We start from the raw sequence: 19687 nt of genomic DNA on the forward strand, positions 1-19687 counted from the left end.
GAAGTTTTGTCGCATTTAAAACAATTGTGCTGTCTCTCTCAATTACTTTAAGTCTCAGTTCTCAGTTTACTAGAATACTTTACAAGGCTTAGGCCGTTTTCACACGGCCAAGAAAATGGCGCAAGATTTGTCAAAAGAATGGTGTTTATATTGTCGTTTATATTTATGCGAGATTTGAGCATCTCGCAACGCACAAATCTTGCGTAATTGTAATACACAAGAGCTAGCGATACAGGAAACGAATCATGACGCATCCTATTTTTGGGCGTGTTGGCTAGGTGCACGCAACGCGATGTGAGGTTTTCCCATTGAAGCCAATGAGAGAAAGACCGCAATCTCTGCTGCGGCTGTCAGCGTAGGGGAGAATTGCGATGCGAGGCGGTTTTGATATAAAACACCTTGCATCCCTGCGGATATCGCATGTTGGCGAGCGTGATATCGGGCCATGATTCACAGGGAAATATACCCTAAGGCCTCCCACACATGGGTATATTTGCACAGGCAATTTTTGCACGCGCAGTGCACAGCCAATAAAACCCATTGATTTCATGGCATTGATTTATGACAAGCTCTTTTTTTTTAGCACATTTGCGCACCAAAGGTCCTCATTAGAGTCTATGGGGGTTCGCAAGTGCGCACATATGTATGCAAGAGGATGTGTGAGAACCTGTCGTGGTCTCTGAAAAGTGGGACCAGTTGCATGTTTACCGCTGTGTCCCCACTAATTCCTTGAGTATTTTTTTGTTGTAGTGTCTACTCCTCTCCTCCCTTGTTTTCCTGTAATGTTTGGATCATTATCATTTTTGAAACCTGATACTAGTGCACTGTCAAGTGGGTGGTATCCAGTGTCAATGGCAGTGGGAAATTGACAATGGAATAGTATCGGACATAGTAATGGCGGCTAAAACAAACACGAGAGGAATCAGTGGATGTATGCATTAAAGTGCATAACAGGTCCTCTTTAATCCCGCTTCATATGGGCGTAAGCACAATTGCATACGCCTTAACAGATTATTTTTGCACTATGAATGAGGCTTTTTTTGTGTACTTAAAGGGGTTGTCCCGCGCCGAAACGGTTTTTTTTTTTTTTTTTCAACCCCCCCCCCCCCCCCCGTTCGGCGCGAGACAACCCCGATGCAGGGGTTAAACAAGAAAACCGCACAGTGCTTACCTGAATCCCCGCGCTCCAGTGACTTCTTACTTACCGGTTGAAGATGGCCACCGGGATCTTCTCCCTCGGTGGACCGCAGCTCTTCTGTGCGGTCCATTGCCGATTCCAGCCTCCTGATTGGCTGGAATCGGCACGTGACGGGGCGGAGCTACAAGGAGCCGCTCTCCGGCACGAGCGGCCCCATTCAGAAAAGAAGAAGACCCGGACTGCGCAAGCGCGTCTAATCTAGCGATTAGACGCTGAAAATTAGACGGCACCATGGAGACGAGGACGCTAGCAACGGAACAGGTAAGTGAATAACTTCTTATAACTTCTGTATGGCTCATAATTAATGCACAATGTACATTACAAAGTGCATTAATATGGCCATACAGAAGTGTATAGACCCACTTGCTTTCGCGGGACAACCCCTTCAAGGCCTCGTTCACATGGGCGACACGGCATCGCCGCAGGAAAATCGCAGCGATATTGCGTTGCTGGCCCATGCAATATCACTGCGGTTTCTCACGGTGATACCGCGACTTTGTAGCGCTACAAAGTCACATGTGGTGCTACAAAGTCACGCGACTTTGTAGCACCACATGCAAGGATTTCCAGGGCAGGGGGGCTTGAAATATAAGCCCTATCCAGAAAATAAGCCGTAGCTAAAGAAAAAAAAAGTATACATCGCCTAGAAGCGCTGTCCATGGCTGTGCTGAAGATTCTCCTCGGGTCGTCTTCGGGTCGTCTTCTTCTCTTATGACCAGGGATTGAAAAATCCCCACCTCCTGAAAGCGCTGGCTATGATAGGCTGATACTTAGTCAATCAGAGAATCACAGAGGCAGAGGGAACTAATTTATAAAATGCCCAAATCACAGAAGATCCCTTAAAACTATAATATTTTATTACTTTTACTTTAAAAAACACACTTTGGGCTCAAGACACTCATCCACTGATGAGAAAATAAGACAAAGACAAAACAACAATGAACAGAACACACGTGCTGGTATAGGTCACGGTGTTACCACATAAAGGAAGTGTGATTTTAGACTCAGTTTGTACGTCTCAGGTATGGCTACGCAGTTTTTGTGCCATAGGAACTTCCCATTAGAGGGACAATATATACATGGGGGGATAGGGCGTTGTCAATCTTCCCCAGTTGTGTCTCCCATATATCTGAGATTTTGTAGTGTAATAGGTTAGAATCACCCCTCAGTATGAGATATTGTCCCAATTTAGTGTTTTCATTCACTGGTTTGGTTGATAGACTTGACCAACCATCTTCTAATATTCATATATAATTAGCCAAAAAATTCTAGATCTTAGTGAGTTGATGACTGAATTGAGATATTCAGTAATTGATTCAAAATGAATGGTTCAATGCATTTCAGTCGGACCCACGACTTTTCAAAAACTGGGTGGTCAATTGTTTAGAATACATATGTCCATCAATGTGGAGGGTTTGACAGATATATGAATCAATGTAGATATATCTCGGTAGTTAGTTGTTTATGCGAGAGAATAATTGCTGGTATATCTTGATTTTTAATAGTTGCAAAAGAATTTTCTGGGACGGCTCAAGATAGATTTTATAGGAGTCCCAAATAATTCTGATATTGGCTCTCCTGATTGGCAGGTGTAAATTTGGTATTTATACACCGCCTCTTAGCAGCTACCATTGGTGTGTAGCTACCATTGGTCTACCCGATTTGATAGTATCGGTAACGTAGAGATGGTTTATTATTCTATAACACCATTCTCCTGCTGTATAGACCAGTGTCTCAGCGCTCAGAGAAAAAGATAAGGATTAGGGGAACGATACCCCTCAGGTTAAATCTAGATCTGCAAAGAGGTCAGCAGATTTGCTAGTTTAACTCACTAGACCTGCAGTCAGATGCTAGTGACCCAGTTTACTGACTGTCTAGACTAAGTAAGTAAAGGAGGAGACAATACCCCTCCACTTAAATCTAGATCTGCAGAAAGGTCAGCAAACTTGTTAGTATAGCTAACAAGTAGGTACCCACCATCAGGGCAGGAGGCTACACCAACCTCTATCTAATTTAGCCTAAAGAAAATTGCTCTCCATCCAGCGCTTTAATGCAGTGTAGACAGCTACTTAACTGAGTCAAGACTATTTGACCAAGGGTTCAGTTAGCTATACTAACAAGTTTGCTGCCCTTTCTTCAGATCTAGATTTAAGTGGAGGGGTATTGTCTCCTCCTTTACTTACTTAGTCTAGACAGTCAGTAAACTGGGTCACTAGCATCTGGCTGCAGGCCTAGTGAGTTAAACTAGCAAATCTGCTGACCTCTTTGCAGATCTAGATTTAACCTGAGGGGTATCGTTCCCCTAATCCTTATCTTTTTCTCTGAGCGCTGAGACACTGGTCTATACAGCAGGAGAATGGTGTTATAGAATAATAAACCATCTCTACGTTACCGATACTATCAAATCGGGTAGACCAATGGTAGCTACACACCAATGGTAGCTGCTAACAGGCGGTGTATAAATACCAAATTTACACCTGCCAATCAGGAGAGCCAATATCAGAATTATTTGGGACTCCTATAAAATCTATCTTGAGCCGTCCCAGAAAATTCTTTTGCAACTATTAAAAATCAAGATACACCAGCAATTATTCTCTCGCATAAACAACTAACTACCGAGATATATCTACATTGATTCATATATCTGTCAAACCTTCCACATTGATGGACATATGTATTCTAAACAATTGACCACCCGGTTCTTGAAAAGTCGTGGGTCCGACTGAAATGCATTGAACCATTAATTTTGAATCAATCACTGAATATCTCGATTCAGTCAGCGATTACATCAACTCACTAAGATCTAGAATTTTTTGGCTAATTATATATGATTATTAGAAGATGGTTGGTCAAGTCTATCAACTAGAGATGAGCGAACGTACTCGTTTCGAGTACTTACGCACCCGAGTACCGCCATTTTCGAGTACTTCAGTACTCGGGTGAAAAGATTCGGGGGGCGCCGGGGGGTGGGGAGAGGCGTGGCGGTGCGGGGGGTAGCAGCGGGGAACAGGGGGGAGCCCTCTCTCTCTCCCTCTCCCCCTCACTCCCCACTGCTACCCCCCGTGCCACCACGGCGCCCCCCGAATTCTTTCGCCCGAGTACGGAAGTACTCGGAAATCGCGGTATTCAGGCGAAAAAGGGGCGTGGCCGAGCATGTTCGCTCATCTCTACTATCAACCAAACCAGTGAATGAAAACACTAAATTGGGACAATATCTCATACTGAGGGGTGATTCTAACCTATTACACTACAAAATCTCAGATATATGGGAGACACAACTGGGGAAGATTGACAACGCCCTATCCCCCCATGTATATATTGTCCCTCTAATGGGAAGTTCCTATGGCACAAAAACTGCGTAGCCATACCTGAGACGTACAAACTGAGTCTAAAATCACACTTCCTTTATGTGGTAACACCGTGACCTATACCAGCACGTGTGTTCTGTTCATTGTTGTTTTGTCTTTGTCTTATTTTCCCATCAGTGGATGAGTGTCTTGAGCCCAAAGTGTGTTTTTTAAAGTAAAAGTAATAAAATATTATAGTTTTAAGGGATCTTCTGTGATTTAGTCAATCAGAGCCAGCACTCGATGAATGGCTGTGATTGGTCCATCGAGCACTGGCTCTGATTGGCTAAGCATCAGCCAATCACAGACAGTGCTTCCAGGAGGCGGGGATTTTTCAATCCCCGGCCAGAAGATGATGAAGAGAAGCAGTGCCGGGACCTGGGGAGAAGACGCGGCAGGGCTGACAGTGCTTCTAAGGTAATGTATACTGTTTTTTTTTATTTTTTCCTGCAGCTAGGGCTTTGATTATAAACTTGACAGTAGGATTTCAAGTTACATTGCACCGCACGCAAATCACGTTTTCGTGCGATACGATGCAACACGGAAGAAGGCTCCATAGGGAAACATGGGCTACAAAACCTCACAAGTCGCGGGCATATCACCGGACCCACAAAGTTTTTGTGTCGGGTTGTTGCATGTTACAAAAGATCACATGTGTGAAGTAACCTATAGGAAAGCATGGGCTTCACATACTTGCGATTTATAGCATTGTAGCAACGCGAAAAATTTTGCGTGACTTTGTCGCCCTTGTTAACGAGGCCTGTCATTTTTTTCCCCGCAGGGCATGATAATTTGCGAGTATCAAACAAACGTACCGATTGAAATGGCTAATTAGTTCCAGATTTGTTCTCTTTCCAACGCAATTAAGCAGTGTTTCATGCATCTCCAGTGTTTCATGCATCATTTTTGCACAGCCAAAAATGTGTACACAAAATACACATATGTGAATAAACCTATTGAAATCAATGGGTTTTATTCACTGTATATTGCACATGTATGTATGAAAGAGCCATAAAACATCTTAATCTGAATTGTAAATCTAGCAGCATTTGTTGTAACTAATCAATTCGTTTCATTCACTATAATCATTTTAACCATTTCCACAAATAAAAAGCATTTCACTGCATTAAGTGAGGGCTAAATGGCGACTTTGACCGCGACACACAGCCAAAGATCTCTGTGTCGCCTGCCTGCATCTCAAATAATGCAAATGAAGGTGCTCTCCTTGTGACTTGCAATTGCTGCGATCTGGCAGTTGCAGGAAATCCAAACCTGCTGGAATTCTTGTAACATTATGTTAGGTTATAGTTGCAGTAACTTGCAATTCACAATGTAACCATGATGACTTCTATTACTTACCAAGCTGGCAGGGTGACACTACGATCTTTGGCTGTGCAATATGTGTATGGAGAGCTTTGCTGCAACTACCTGGAGCGTAGGTGCAGCAAAGCTTAGGACTTTGGTGCAAAACCTCTTAAAAAGTAGATTTGGAGTTGAGGAACTGTGACAACTTTATTTGATGCCAGCATATGGTGCGTTTCGAGGCCAGAAAGCAGCATCTTTCTCAAACAGCTGGAATTCAACACTGATCAGAAGTCAATAGAGCGATCAGGTATTTTTTTTGGTCCATAGATGTTACCATTAGTGGTCAGTGTGGGTTGGCACAAAAAAAGGTTTTTCCTTACAGGCTGCTTTCTAGCCTCAAAATATGTCACAGAAATCTTCTAACAGTTCTAGAGATGAGCGAGCACCAAAATGCTCGGGTGCTCGTTACTCGGGACGAAATTATCGCGTTGCTCGAGGGTTCGTTTCGAGTAACGAACCCCATTGAAGTCAATGGGCGACCCGAGCATTTTTGTATTTCGCCGATGCTCGCTAAGGTTTTCATGTGTGAAAATCTGGGCAATTCAAGAAAGTGATGGGAACGACACAGCAACGGATAGGGCAGGCGAGGGGCTACATGTTGGGCTGCATCTCAAGTTCACAGGTCCCACTATTAAGCCACAATACCGGCAAGAGTGGGCCCCCCCCCCTCCCAACAACTTTTACTTCTGAAAAGCCCTCATTAGCAATGCATACCTTAGCTAAGCACCACACTACCTCCAACAAAGCACAATCACTGCCTGCATGACACTCCGCTGCCACTTCTCCTGGGTTACATGCTGCCCAACCCCCCCCCGCACGACCCAGTGTCCACAGCGCACACAAAAGTGTCCCTGCGCAGCCTTCAGCTGCCCTCATGCCACACCACCCTCATGTCTATTTATAAGTGCGTCTGCCATGACGAGGAACCGCAGGCACACACTGCAGAGGGTTGGCACGGCTAGGCAGCGACCCTCTTTAAAAGGGGCGGGGCGATAGCCCACAATGCTGTACAGAAGCAATGAGAAATATAATCCTGTGCCACCGCCATCAGGAGCTGCACACGTGGGCATAGCAATGGGGAACCTATGTGCCACACACTATTCATTCTGTCAAGGTGTCTGCATGCCCCAGTCAGACCGCGGTTTTTAATTCATAGACACAGGCAGGTACAACTCCCTATTGTGAAGTCCCTGTGGACCGACAGCATGGGTGGCTCCCTGGAACCCACCGGCGGTACATAAAAATATCCCATTGCATTGCCCAACACAGCTGAGGTAGTAATGTTGTGCTTAATGCAGGTGGGCTTCGGCCCACACTGCATGCCCCAGTCAGACTGGGGTTCTTTAGAAGTGGAAACAGATGCATTTATAATTCTCTGTGGACCCACAGCATGGGTGGGTGCCAGGAAGCCACCGGTGGTACATAAAAATATCCCATTGCATTACCCAACACAGCTGAGGTAGTAATGTTGTGCTTAATACAGGTGGGCTTCGGCCCACACTGCATGCCCCAGTCTGACTGGGGTTCTTTAGAAGTGGAAACAGATGCATTTATAATTCTCTGTGGACCCACAGCATGGGTGGCTCCCTGGAGCCCACCGGCGGTACATAAAAATATCCCATTGCATTGCCCAACACAGCTGAGGTAGTAATGTCGTGCTTAATACAGGTGGGCTTCGGCCCACACTGCATGCCCCAGTCTGACTGGGGTTCTTTAGAAGTGGAAACAGATGCATTTATAATTCTCTGTGGACCCACAGCATGGGTGGGTGCCAGGAAGCCACCGGCGGTACATAAAAATATCCCATTGCATTACCCAACACAGCTGAGGTAGTAATGTCGTGCTTAATACAGGTGGGCTTCGGCCCACACTGCATGCCCCAGTCTGACTGGGGTTCTTTAGAAGTGGAAACAGATGCATTTACAAGTCCCTGTGGACCGACAGCATGGGTGGCTCCCTGGAACCCACCGGCGGTACATAAAAATATCCCATTGCATTGCCCAACACAGCTGAGGGAGGAATTTTCGTGCTTAATGCAGGTGGGTTTCGGCCCACACTGCATGCCCCAGTCTGACTGGGGTTCTTTAGAAGTGGAAACAGATGCATTTACAAGTCCCTGTGGACCGACAGCATGGGTGGCTCCCTGGAACCCACCGGCGGTACATAAAAATATCCCATTGCATTGCCCAACACAGCTGAGGTAGTAATGTTGTGCTTAATGCAGGTGGGCTTCGGCCCACACTGCATGCCCCAGTCAGACTGGGGTTCTTTAGAAGTGGAAACAGATGCATTTATAATTCTCTGTGGACCCACAGCATGGGTGGTTGCCAGGAAGCCACCGGCGGTACATAAAAATATCCCATTGCATTACCCTACACAGCTGAGGTAGTAATGTCGTGCTTAATGCAGGTGGGTTTCGGCCCACACTGCATGCCCCAGTCTGACTGGTAATATATACCTTAACAGTAACCTCGTTGGTGGTAATGTGGTGGTGACTGCGGACCTGGTAGCGCGGTTTTATGTAGTTGGTTTTCGGAATGTGGCCAGGATTAAGTGGGCCGTGGCGGGGGGATGGTGGGGGGGCTCTCTTGTTGTGTCGTTAAAGGTGAAATTCTTGGACTGCCACCAGACGGACCAATGCAAAGGTATTTGCCAAGAATGTTTTCATTGTTGGAGGAGGAGGGGGATGTTTTGGAGGCACTATGTGTCCTCTACACGTGTCCGTGGTTATATGCACCTTAACAGTAACCGCGTTGGTGGGAAATGGCCTCGCCGCCATCATGTCTTTGTGAAGCCTCTGTTTCCACACCTCAGTGACATACCATTAGCAGCGGTATAGGCAGAGCCCACAATTATTAACATTTCAGCGGTAGCATTAGGGACAGGCCCCACTAACATATCACTAGCAGCAGTATAGGGGGAGCGCAGTCTTAGTTCCATTTCAGTAATAGTAGCACTCAAGACAGGCCCCAGTAACATTCCCATTGCAGCAGTTTAGGGAGATAACAGTCTCTTTCACATTTCAGTAGCTGCAGTATAGACATTTATGTAGCTAAAGTGTAGGCCAACCCCACACACCTTTCTGTACCATGAGTGCAGGCGAAGAACATAGAAATTACTATGATTACACTGTAGGTGAGGGCCCAAAAAAATTGGTGTACCAACAGTACTAATGTACCTCAGAAAAAATTGGCCATGCCCAACCAAGAGGGCAGGTGAAACCCATTAATCGCTTTGGTTAATGTGGCTTAAGTGGTAACTAGGCCTGGAGGCAGCCCAATTGAACGAAAAATTGGTTCAAGTTAAAGTTTCAACGCTTTTAAGAGCGTTGAAACGTATAAAAATTGTTTAGAAAAATTATATGAGTGAGCCTTGAGGTCCTAAGAAAAATTGCCCGTTCGGCGTGATTACGTGAGGTTTCAGGAGGAGGAGCAGGAGGAGGAGGAGGAATATTATACACAGATTGATGAAGCAGAAATGTCCCCGTTTTGGATGGTGAGAGAGAACGATGCTTCCATCCGCGGGTGCAGCCTACGTATTGCTTAGGTATCGCTGCTGTCCGCTGGTGGAGAAGAGAAGTCTGGGGAAATCCAGGCTTTGTTCATCTTGATGAGTGTAAGCCTGTCGGCACTGTCGGTTGACAGGTGGGTATGCTTATCCGTGATGATTCCCCCAGCCACACTAAACACACACTCTGACAAGACGCTAGCCGCAGGACAAGCAAGCACCTCCAGGGCATACAGCGCGAGTTCAGGCCACGTGTCCAGCTTCAACACCCAGTAGTTGTAGGGGGCAGAGGCGTCACCGAGGACGGTGCTGCAATCGGCTACGTACTCCCTCACCATCCTTTTACAGTGCTCCCGCCAACTCAGCCTTGACTGGGGACCGGTGACACAGTCTTGCTGGGGAGCCATAAAGCTGGCAAAGGCCTTGGAGAATGTTCCCCTGCCTGCGCTGTACATGCTGCCTGATCTCTGCGCCTCCCCTGCTACCTGGCCCTCGGAACTGCGCCTTCTGCCACTAGCGCTGTCGGATGGGAAGTTTACCATCAGTTTGTCCACCAGCGCCCTGTGGTATAGCATCATTCTCGAACCCCTTTCCTCTTCGGGAATGAGAGTGCAAAGGCTCTCCTTATACCGTGGATCGAGCAGTGTGTACACCCAGTAATCCGTAGTGGCCAGAATGCGTGTAACGCGAGGGTCACGAGAAAGGCATCCTAACATGAAGTCAGCCATGTGTGCCAGCGTACCTGTACGCAACACATGGCTGTCCTCACTCGGAAGATCACTTTCAGGATCCTCCTCCTCCTCCTCCTCCTCCTCCTCCTCTGGCCATACACGCTGAAAGGATGACAGGCAAGCAGCATCTGTCCCCTCAGCAGTGGGCCAAGCTGTCTCTTCCCCCTCCTCCTCATGCTCCTCCCCCTCCTCCTCAACGCGCTGAGATATAGACATGAGGTTGCTCTGACTATCCAGCGACATACTGTCTTCCCCCACCTCCGTTTCTGATTCCAAAGCGTCTGCCTTTATGCTTTGCAGGGAACTTCTCAAGAGGCATAGCAGAGGAATGGTGACGCTAATGATTGCAGCATCCCTGCTCACCATCTGGGTAGACTCCTCAAATTTTCCAAGGACCTGGCAGATGGCTGCCAACCAGGCCCACTCTTCTGTAAATAATTGAGGAGGCTGACTCCCACTGCGCCGCGCAAGTTGGAGTTGGTATTCCACTATAGCTCTACGCTGCTCATAGAGTCTGGCCAACATGTGGAGCGTAGAGTTCCACTGTGTGGGCACGTCGCACAGCAGTCGGTGCACTGGCAGATTAAACCGATGTTGCAGGGTCCGCAGGGTGGCAGCGTGCGTGTGGGATTTGCGGAAATGTGCGCAGAGCTGGCGCACCTTTCCGAGCAGGTATGACAAGTGGGGGTAGCTTTTCAGAAAGCGCTGAACCACCAAATAAACACATGGGCCAGGCATGGCACGTGCGTGAGGCTGCCGAGCTGCAGAGCCGCCACCAGGTTACGGCCGTTGTCACACATGACCATGCCCGGTTGGAGGCTCAGCGGCGCAAGCCAGCGGTCGGTCTGCTCTGTCAGACCCTGCAGCAGTTCGTGGGCCATATGCCTCTTATCTCCTAAGCTGAGTAGTTTCAGCACGGCCTGCTGACGCTTGCCCACCGCTGTGCTGCCACGCCGCGTGACACCGACTGCTGGCGACGTGCTGCTGCTGCTGACACATCTTGATTGCGAGACAGAGGTTGCGTAGGAGGAGGAGGAGGGTGGTTTAGTGGAGGAAGCATACACCCCCGCAGATACCACCACCGAGCTGGGGCACGCAATTCGGGGGGGTGGGTAGGACGTGAGCGGTCCCAGGCTCTGACTCTGTCCCAGCCTCCACTAAATTCACCCAATGTGCCGTCAGGGAGATATAGTGGCCCTGCCTGCCTGTGCTTGTCCACGTGTCTGTTGTTAAGTGGACTTTGGCAGTAACCGCGTTGGTGAGGGCGCGTACAATGTTGCGGGAGACGTGGTCGTGCAGGCCTCGGACAGCACATCGGGAAAAGTAGTGGCGACTGGGAACCGAGTAGCGCGGGGCCGCCGCCGCCATCATGCTTTTGAAAGCCTCCGTTTCCACAAGCCTATACGGCAGCATCTCTAGGCTGATCAATTTTGCAATGTGCACGTTTAACGCTTGAGCGTGCGGGTGCGTGGCGTCGTACTTGCACTTGCGCTCAAGCTGTGGCACTAGCGACGTCTGGACGCTACGCTGAGAGACATTGCTGGATGGGGCCGAGGACAGCGGAGGTGAGGGTGTGGGTGCAGGCCAGGAGACGGTAGTGCCTGTGTCCTCAGAGGACAGCGGAGGTGAGGGTGTGGGTGCAGGCCAGGAGACGGTAGTGCCTGTGTCCACCTTGTGGGGTGCTTGGCCATCATATGCCTGCGCATGCTGTTGGTGGTGCCTCCCCAGCTGATCTTGGCGCGACAAAGGTTGCACACCACTGTTCGTCGGTCGTCAGGCGTCTCTGTGAAAAACTGCCACACCGTAGAGCACCTTGACCTCTGCAGGGTGGCATGGTGTGAGGGGGCGCTTTGGGAACCAGTTGGTGGATTATTCGGTCTGGCCCTGCCTCTACCCCTGGCCACCGCACTGGCTCGGCCTGTGCCCACACCCTGACTTGGGCCTCCGCGTCCTCGCCCGCGTCCACGTCCTATAGGCCTACCCCTACCCCTCAGCATGGTGTATTACCAGTGATTTGATTTCCCAGGCAGGAAATAAATTAGTGCAAGCCTGCTGTTAAACGTAGCTGGCTGCGTATGATTTCTGTTTACGTTCTGCACCCACCACACACGTACCCAGAACGCTGAGGACTGTCAGAGGCAGGCCAAATAGAATGTTTCCCTTTTTTTGGTAAAGAAAAGGCCCACTGCGTATATTCAATCAATAATATATGTCTTCTGGCCCTGCAAATGTGTCACAGAACTGCAGGGTTGCAGAGTTATTAACTACAGCAGAGCGGTGATTTTTCCCAGGCAGGAAAGAAATTGGCGCAAGCCTGCTGTTAAACGTAGCTGGCTGCGTATGATTTCTGTTTACGTTCTGCACCCACCACACACGTACCCAGAACGCTGAGGACTGTCAGAGGCAGGCCAAATAGAATGTTTCCCTTTTTTTGGTAAAGAAAAGGCCCACTGCGTATATTCAATCAATAATATATGTCTTCTGGCCCTACAAATGTGTCACAGAACTGCAGGGTTGCAGAGTTATTAACTACAGCAGAGCGGTGATTTTTCCCAGGCAGGAAAGAAATTGGCGCAAGCCTGCTGTTAAACGTAGCTGGCTGCGTATGATTTCTGTTTACGTTCTGCACCCACCACACACGTACCCAGAACGCTGAGGACTGTCAGAGGCAGGCCAAATAGAATGTTTCCCTTTTTTTGGTAAAGAAAAGGCCCACTGCGTATATTCAATCAATAATATATGTCTTCTGGCCCTGCAAATGTGTCACAGAACTGCAGGGTTGCAGAGTTATTAACTACAGCAGAGCGGTGATTTTTCCCAGGCAGGAAAGAAATTGGCGCAAGCCTGCTGTTAAACGTAGCTGGCTGCGTATGATTTCTGTTTACGTTCTGCACCCACCACACACGTACCCAGAACGTTGAGGACTGTCAGAGGCAGGCCAAATAGAATGTTTCCCTTTTTTGGTTAAAGAAAAGGCCCACTGACTATATTCAATCAATAATATATGTCTTCTGGCCCTGCCTACACAATTCTGTCCCTGTAGTATTACTGCAGGGCGCAATGCTCTGCACAGCCGACTTAAAAAAAAAAAAAAAAAAATGCAACACTGCTAACAGCAGCCTGCACAGTTCTGCACACGGTTAAATGTTGCCCTAAGAAGGACCGTTGGGGTTCTTGAAGCCTACACTCACTCCTAACACTCTCCCTGCCTAACCACCACTTCTGTCCCTGTAGTATTACTGCAGGGCGCAATGCTCTGCACAGCCGATTTTGAAAAAAAAAAAAAGGGCAACACTGCTAACAGCAGCCTCCACACGGATAGATGTGGCCCTAAGAAGGACCGTTGGGGTTCTTGAAGCCTACACTCACTACTAACACTCTCCCTACAGCAGCTCCGGCACCAGCAGCACTGTCCCTCAGCTAACTCACAAGGCATCTGAGGCGAGCCGCGGGAGGGGCCGATTTTTATACTCGGGTGACATCTGATCTCGCCAGCCACTCACTGCAGGGGGGTGGTATAGGGCTTGAACGTCACAGGGGGAAGTTGTAATGCCTTCCCTGTCTTTCAATTGGCCAGAAAAGCGCGCTAACGTCTCAGAGAGGAAAGTGAAAGTAACCCGAACATCGCGTGGTACTCGTTAAGAGTAACGAGCATCCCGAACACGCTAATATTCGCCCGAGCATCAAGCTCGGACGAGTACGTTCGCTCATCTCTAAACAGTTCCTCAACTCTAATTCTATTTCTTCAGGGTTTCATGCCTTAGTCCTAAGCTTTGCTGCACCTCCATTCCATTTTAATAAACTGGTTGTGTGAAGATGCGGCAATAAAAATCTTTAATTATTTTTTTTTACTTTGTGATGCACAAATGGTTTTATAAAAATATTTTTATTTAATAATTAAAAATTCTTTATTTTACTTAATTTAATTTTTTTTTGCCTCTATAAAACATTTGAACTTGTGATCGTTTGATAGCTTATCAAGTTTAATGCAATAATATAGTATTGCATTATATTATATCTTGACCACCATTCTATTACGATATGCCACAGGCCGGGCGTGAAAACATGGCCGATATACGCACATCTGAATAAGCCCTCAATCGGGATATTCAAATGCCACTATCAGAATTGACAGCAGTGTTCAAAGTGTCAACAGTTGAAATTGGGGTTATATCCGATCGCGGCTGTTAATAGCAGGTATAAACTGTCAAAGATAGCTGTCATCCACTGTGTATGGCACTGGCTGAGCTCTCAAGCCTGCTCCATACAATGACACTCGATGTGTACTGTCTATGTACTGTGTGCATCAGGAAGGGGCTAATAAGGCCACTATCACATTTGTTCAATATTTTACAGCAGTATTTCTAAGCCAAAACCAGAAGTGAGCCAGAAAGAAACAGCAGAATGAAAACATTTTTACCTCTTCTGTGTTCTGACCTTCTTCAGGATTTAGCTAAAAAATATGGATCCAGAGTATCAACTGAATACCACTGCGTGAGAGAGGCCTCAACATGTAAATGTTATTTTTATATAAAAATGCATCTTTTTCTGGCATTATTTTTTTGGTTTGTTTGTTTATATAGAGAAAGGTCTATGGAATAAAACCTAAAAAAAGACCCCTTAGTGGCCTTTCACATGGGCCAGAATTAGCCTGTAGGACGCACCCAAATCCATAGTTGCAGGATTTCACACCAAAATCCGCAGGTCTAACTGCAGATTTTGATACCGAATTACAGGCATGTTTTAAGCCATTTTCAATTCTGCATCAATATCTACTGGTAGCCTGGTGAAGAATTTACTGCAGTTTGTGGTGCGTTCTGTGGGCTAATTCCAGCCCGTATGAAAGCACCCTTGGCAGCACTGACTGTACAAGCCATGTGGAGGAGATTTCAGAAAATGTTTTGCAACAAATCTCAAGGTTTTTGAAAAATGTCGAAATCTGCATCGTCTATTTATGCTGCAGAAATCAACCCTTGAAGTACAACGGTTAAATCCCGCAGCAGATCTGCAATTAAACACGTGGCCCACTCCACACCATTTAGGGTAGCTTCAGACAAGCGTATGCAAAAGTACGCTTGCCGCAGTGCAATGTATTTACACAGTGAACGTTGTTCGATGAGGTAGATTTGCGCGTGTGTCTGCACACAGTACTGTACTTTTTGCCTACACAGTGACAATTTGCACACGTGTGCGACACCTACCTTCCATGATTTAAAAGGCTATTTTTAGCCTATTGAGGTCCAGATGCGTCCCTTTTTTCACAGAATTGTGCAGCGTATTGCGCATTTCCTCAGACGTGCGCTATGGGGTCCTTAGTACGCAAATACGCAGGACCTATTTTTTTCCATGTGCATGAAATGTGCGCACAAAACACACTCGTGAGAACGAACCCATTAACATGCGCAAGTACAGTCGTCTGGAGAAGCTCTTGGGTGAGGATTTGGCCGCTGCAAATTTGGTGCGCATTTACTGTGGGTTTTCCACTGCAGAAAGCCCTCAGCAAATGCCCCACGTGTGAAGGTGACCAGGTTAGGGTGATTTCACACAATATTTTCAGGAAAAACGACACTCGGTCTCACACACAGGATTTCATGGCAGTTTATTGTGTGGCTTTTAATGCAGAGTTACTATAAGAGCAATTGACACTTAACTTTATGTAGAAACCGTTAAACAGGAAGACATGCAATATGCGCAGTGTCAGAGCTGGGCTGAAAGTTTTTGCAACTGCAACTTTTCATGACATTAACATAACATGAGAGTTTGTGGAGCAAGAAATCTCAGAACAGTGCTTGTTTATGCAAAGGGAAAAGTTCTGGGAGACACCTGTAGCCGAGGAACAAGTGGATTCTGTTTGTGAAAAGGCTCACACATAGAACATTTGTATCTTAATCATACAAACCTAAGGACATACTAACAACCCTATTACCAAAGTATATATCGTTGGTTTATTTGCTGTACTACTGTCGCCATCTTACTATCATAACTTTTTTATCCTTCCATCAACATAGTTTTGCGAGGGTTTGTTTTCTGCTGGACATCCTGTTGTTTCTATTGGTACCATTTTAGAGTATATACAACTTTTTGATTGCTTTTTATTAAATTTCTTTCTTGGAGGCAAGATGATTATAAAAACACAGTTCTAGCCCCAAAATCTGATTGGGGCATTTGAAAGCTGCTGACAGAATTAACATCAGCATTTAAAGGTTTAAAAGCCGTGATCAGCATCCTGTGGTGTAAGGGGGTTAAAATATCACATTATTTATCCCACTGGCAAAAGTCATCAGAAAAAAATACAGAATTGCATTTTTGTCATCACCTTTTCTCCAAGAAAAAAATTGAATAAAAAAACCCCAAAATGTTGTATTTACCCCAAAATGCTGCCAATAGAAACTACAGCTCACTCTGCTAAAAAATGAGCCTCCACACAGCTCTATTGCTGGAAAAATTTAAATTATGTGGGCCAGAAAATGGCGACAGAAAGCAACAGTATATATATATATATATATATATATATATATATATGTATATATATATATATATATATATATACTTTTTTATATAGAATGTTTAAAGTAGTAGTGCGAAAAATCTAAAACTTTCGTATGACCATAACATGCCATAACCCCCCCCCCCAAAAAAAATGCAGGATTGTGGGCTTAATTCTATTTCACCCCACCTTGCTTTTCAATATATAATGTGGTACATTAAATTGTGCCATGGGACAATAGAACTTCTCCCACAAAATAGCCTTCATAGAGCTCTAATGAGGAAAGAGTATTACTACTAGCTTTTTTTTTTACACAGGGGAAGCCTATGAGCACTATACCCCACTGTATTCTTGGGTCATGTCTGAAGCTTCCTTTGGAAGTATAACATCGGAGCCTTTTCAACTCTATACTGTACTTCATACTGAAAACTATAACGTGATGTAAAGGGAATATTCACTTATAGTGCGATACAAAGTGACAAGGTAATATTTCCATGTCACTGTAGGGTGGGCCCTATGTCTCCAGCCCCTGATATTTAGTGAAATCTACTCTGATTTTGCTTTTAGAGAATGAAAAGGCAATTGCCAAGAAAAAGAACAATGCAGGAATGGAACACGTAGTGTTGTGCAACTTTGACAGTTGTGTAATAAAACCCAATTTCGTCTGGAAGGATATTGGTATTTGAGACAGAATAGCACCTGAACCCCTCTGGCTCTTGAACCCTCTTATTTAGGAGGGCTTTCTTCTGCATGGATCTGCAGCACTTCTGCTCACAGGTACAGTAGACTCCTACTATTGTTAATTCCAGGATCTGCACTGAAATCTGAGTAGCGCAGAGCTCCACAAAGATGTGGGGGAGGGCAGATTGCAGTGCACAGTCCTGTGATAGCAGCAATATCACTACATTAATACAAGTCAGAATATAGAAGAAAAGGTTGATCCTACCGTCAAGGCTGAGAACTTCTGCGCGTGGACGAGCGGCCGCAAAAAAACGATCGCAAGGAGAATGAAGTTGGACTGCAGCATCCTGCTCAGACAGAAGTGCCTTTAGGAAGGATGATCAATTCTCAGCCGGGGCAGCAAGTAGTCCTGCTGTCACTTTGTAGCAGAAGTGGCAGTTGCGTGACAGATGGACGGGTAGGAGGACTACAGGGCTCAGCCTTCTGCTCCCTCTCCTATATGAGCCCGACTATCTTCTCCCAGCAGCGCTGCAGATTTTCCTTCTCTCCTGTCATCTGATGAATGCTTGAAGCCAAGAGTTTAGAGAAGGCAGTCTGCTGCTTGTCTGGCTGCAGGCGGGAGGTGAAGGCTGCCTCTGTTGGTTGTTTCGCTGCAACCAGGAGGTGAAAGCTGCTCTGCTACTCAGGAAGGTGCTGCTCCAAGTCACTTCCAATGACCAGATGATGGCAAAGCCCCTGTGTTCTCCTGAGCCTGCTGAGTCCAGCCTTCATTCTTCCTCCTCCCAGACCTGCTGATTAATTAACCCCCTGACACTTTGAAAAAAGAAAGGGAAACATCACTAAAGTTAGACTGCCCCAGCACACAGGAGCCTGTGCTAAGAGCTCCTTCTGCGGTCTGTCAAGTGTCCACCATATTCCAAAACCTGTGTGTAAATGAATGAAATCTGCCTGCAATGTCTCTACAAACTGGAATGTGCAAAGGAGAAAGATGGCAAGGAAAAAAGACAGACGGTTCTAAGGTGCCCAGTTACTCAAACTGCTCAGTATGGTTGTGAAAAAATAGTTGTAGGATGTAAAGTGTCAATCACATTTCTTTCACATTTTATTAACTTTTTTACTTAGGTTATGTATATTCTTTCTGTAGTGCTACCATATTATATAGCGATGCTCAAAAATGTTTCAGAAACAAGTAAATTGTGATGAAAATTGACCATTGTAAAGCCACCCATACACATGCAGTTTTTGTACAGGTTTTGCGTGCAGTTTTTGAAGCCAGAACCAGGATTGGATTAAAAAGAAGAGAAGTAGTCTGTGTCCTTCATACTTTCTCCTTATGATCCACACCTGGTTGTGGCTTCAAAAACTGCATGAAAAAGCTAAAACAAAACCTGCATGTACAATGCACCCTAAATAGGACTCAAGAGAAATCTGCCACATCAAAAGTGCAGTCAAATCTTCAGACATGATGTTTAGAGCAAAATGAACGGAGCACATTGATTTAAAGTTTTGTGTGAGGAGATTCAGTGGAACTTTTAATTTATTCATTCGAACCTTTGCTTAATCTGATTTTAGGAGTCCAGTAGGATGTCCTACTTAGTGATTAATAGCTATCTATCTGTATACTTATACAGGAATGGCTGTATACTACTGAGCAGGACTGCCCACTGGACTCCTAAACCCAGAATAAGCAGATGTGTGAATAAATAAGTTACTAAATCTACAAAATCTTTTCCCACAGAGTTGCAGTACCCTCCAAAGGCCCCTTAAAAGTGTAAAATCGAGAAAAAAATATTAAAAGCATTAATGCTTTGGGATGTACATGTTTATTGTACTAAAAAATAAAAATAGCTCAATCTTCCAAAGGACTCTCGGAATCTGGAAGTAACTTCAAATTGTGGAATCCTTGAACAATCCAGCCTTTTACACTTTTCAGTCATTATACTTTATTTCATTCTTGGTCGAAAACCTCCCACCAACGTTTCTCACCAGCGATTGGCTATTTAAAACATGAAGTGCTTCCAAACTTCTGGAGGGTCCGCTGTATATCAATCTGCTCAGCTCCTCCTGTTCTATAACCTGCGTGAAGATTGGACTACATTTGTAATGTGACATTCCTTTTAAGTCTGGGTGCCAATTAAGCAAGTACTGCTACAATTTGTCGGAGAATGATGCAATACAGATATAATTCATATGTGTTAGGGTGCCTGTACATGCTGTAAGGCGGGGTCTTCACCCTGCAGTAACTGCATGCGTTCACAACCCTGTCCATCCAATGCAGCCAATAGACACATAAAAATGCCTGTAAGATCATGGGGCCATTGGTCTCTGGGTGGGGATTGGGATGCATGCAATTATCACAGCGTGGTAACCC

At 45.9% G+C, this 19687-nt stretch overlaps 1 protein-coding gene across 1 annotated transcript in view; it reads right to left on the minus strand.

The window, feature by feature from the left end:
• Nucleotides 1–18095, minus strand: part of SMOC2 (SPARC related modular calcium binding 2) — a 441990-nt gene extending 423895 nt beyond the window's left edge. Inside the window, exon 1 of the mRNA XM_066595994.1 lies at nt 17582–18095. Within this exon, the coding sequence (XP_066452091.1) occupies nt 17582–17662 (81 nt within the window). The 5' untranslated portion in view covers nt 17663–18095. The remainder of the gene's footprint in view (nt 1–17581) is intronic.
• Between the last annotated feature and the right edge of the window lie 1592 nt (nt 18096–19687).

The sequence above is a fragment of the Eleutherodactylus coqui genome, chromosome 3 (assembly GCF_035609145.1).
Source record: "Eleutherodactylus coqui strain aEleCoq1 chromosome 3, aEleCoq1.hap1, whole genome shotgun sequence".
Taxonomy (NCBI): domain Eukaryota; kingdom Metazoa; phylum Chordata; class Amphibia; order Anura; family Eleutherodactylidae; genus Eleutherodactylus; species Eleutherodactylus coqui.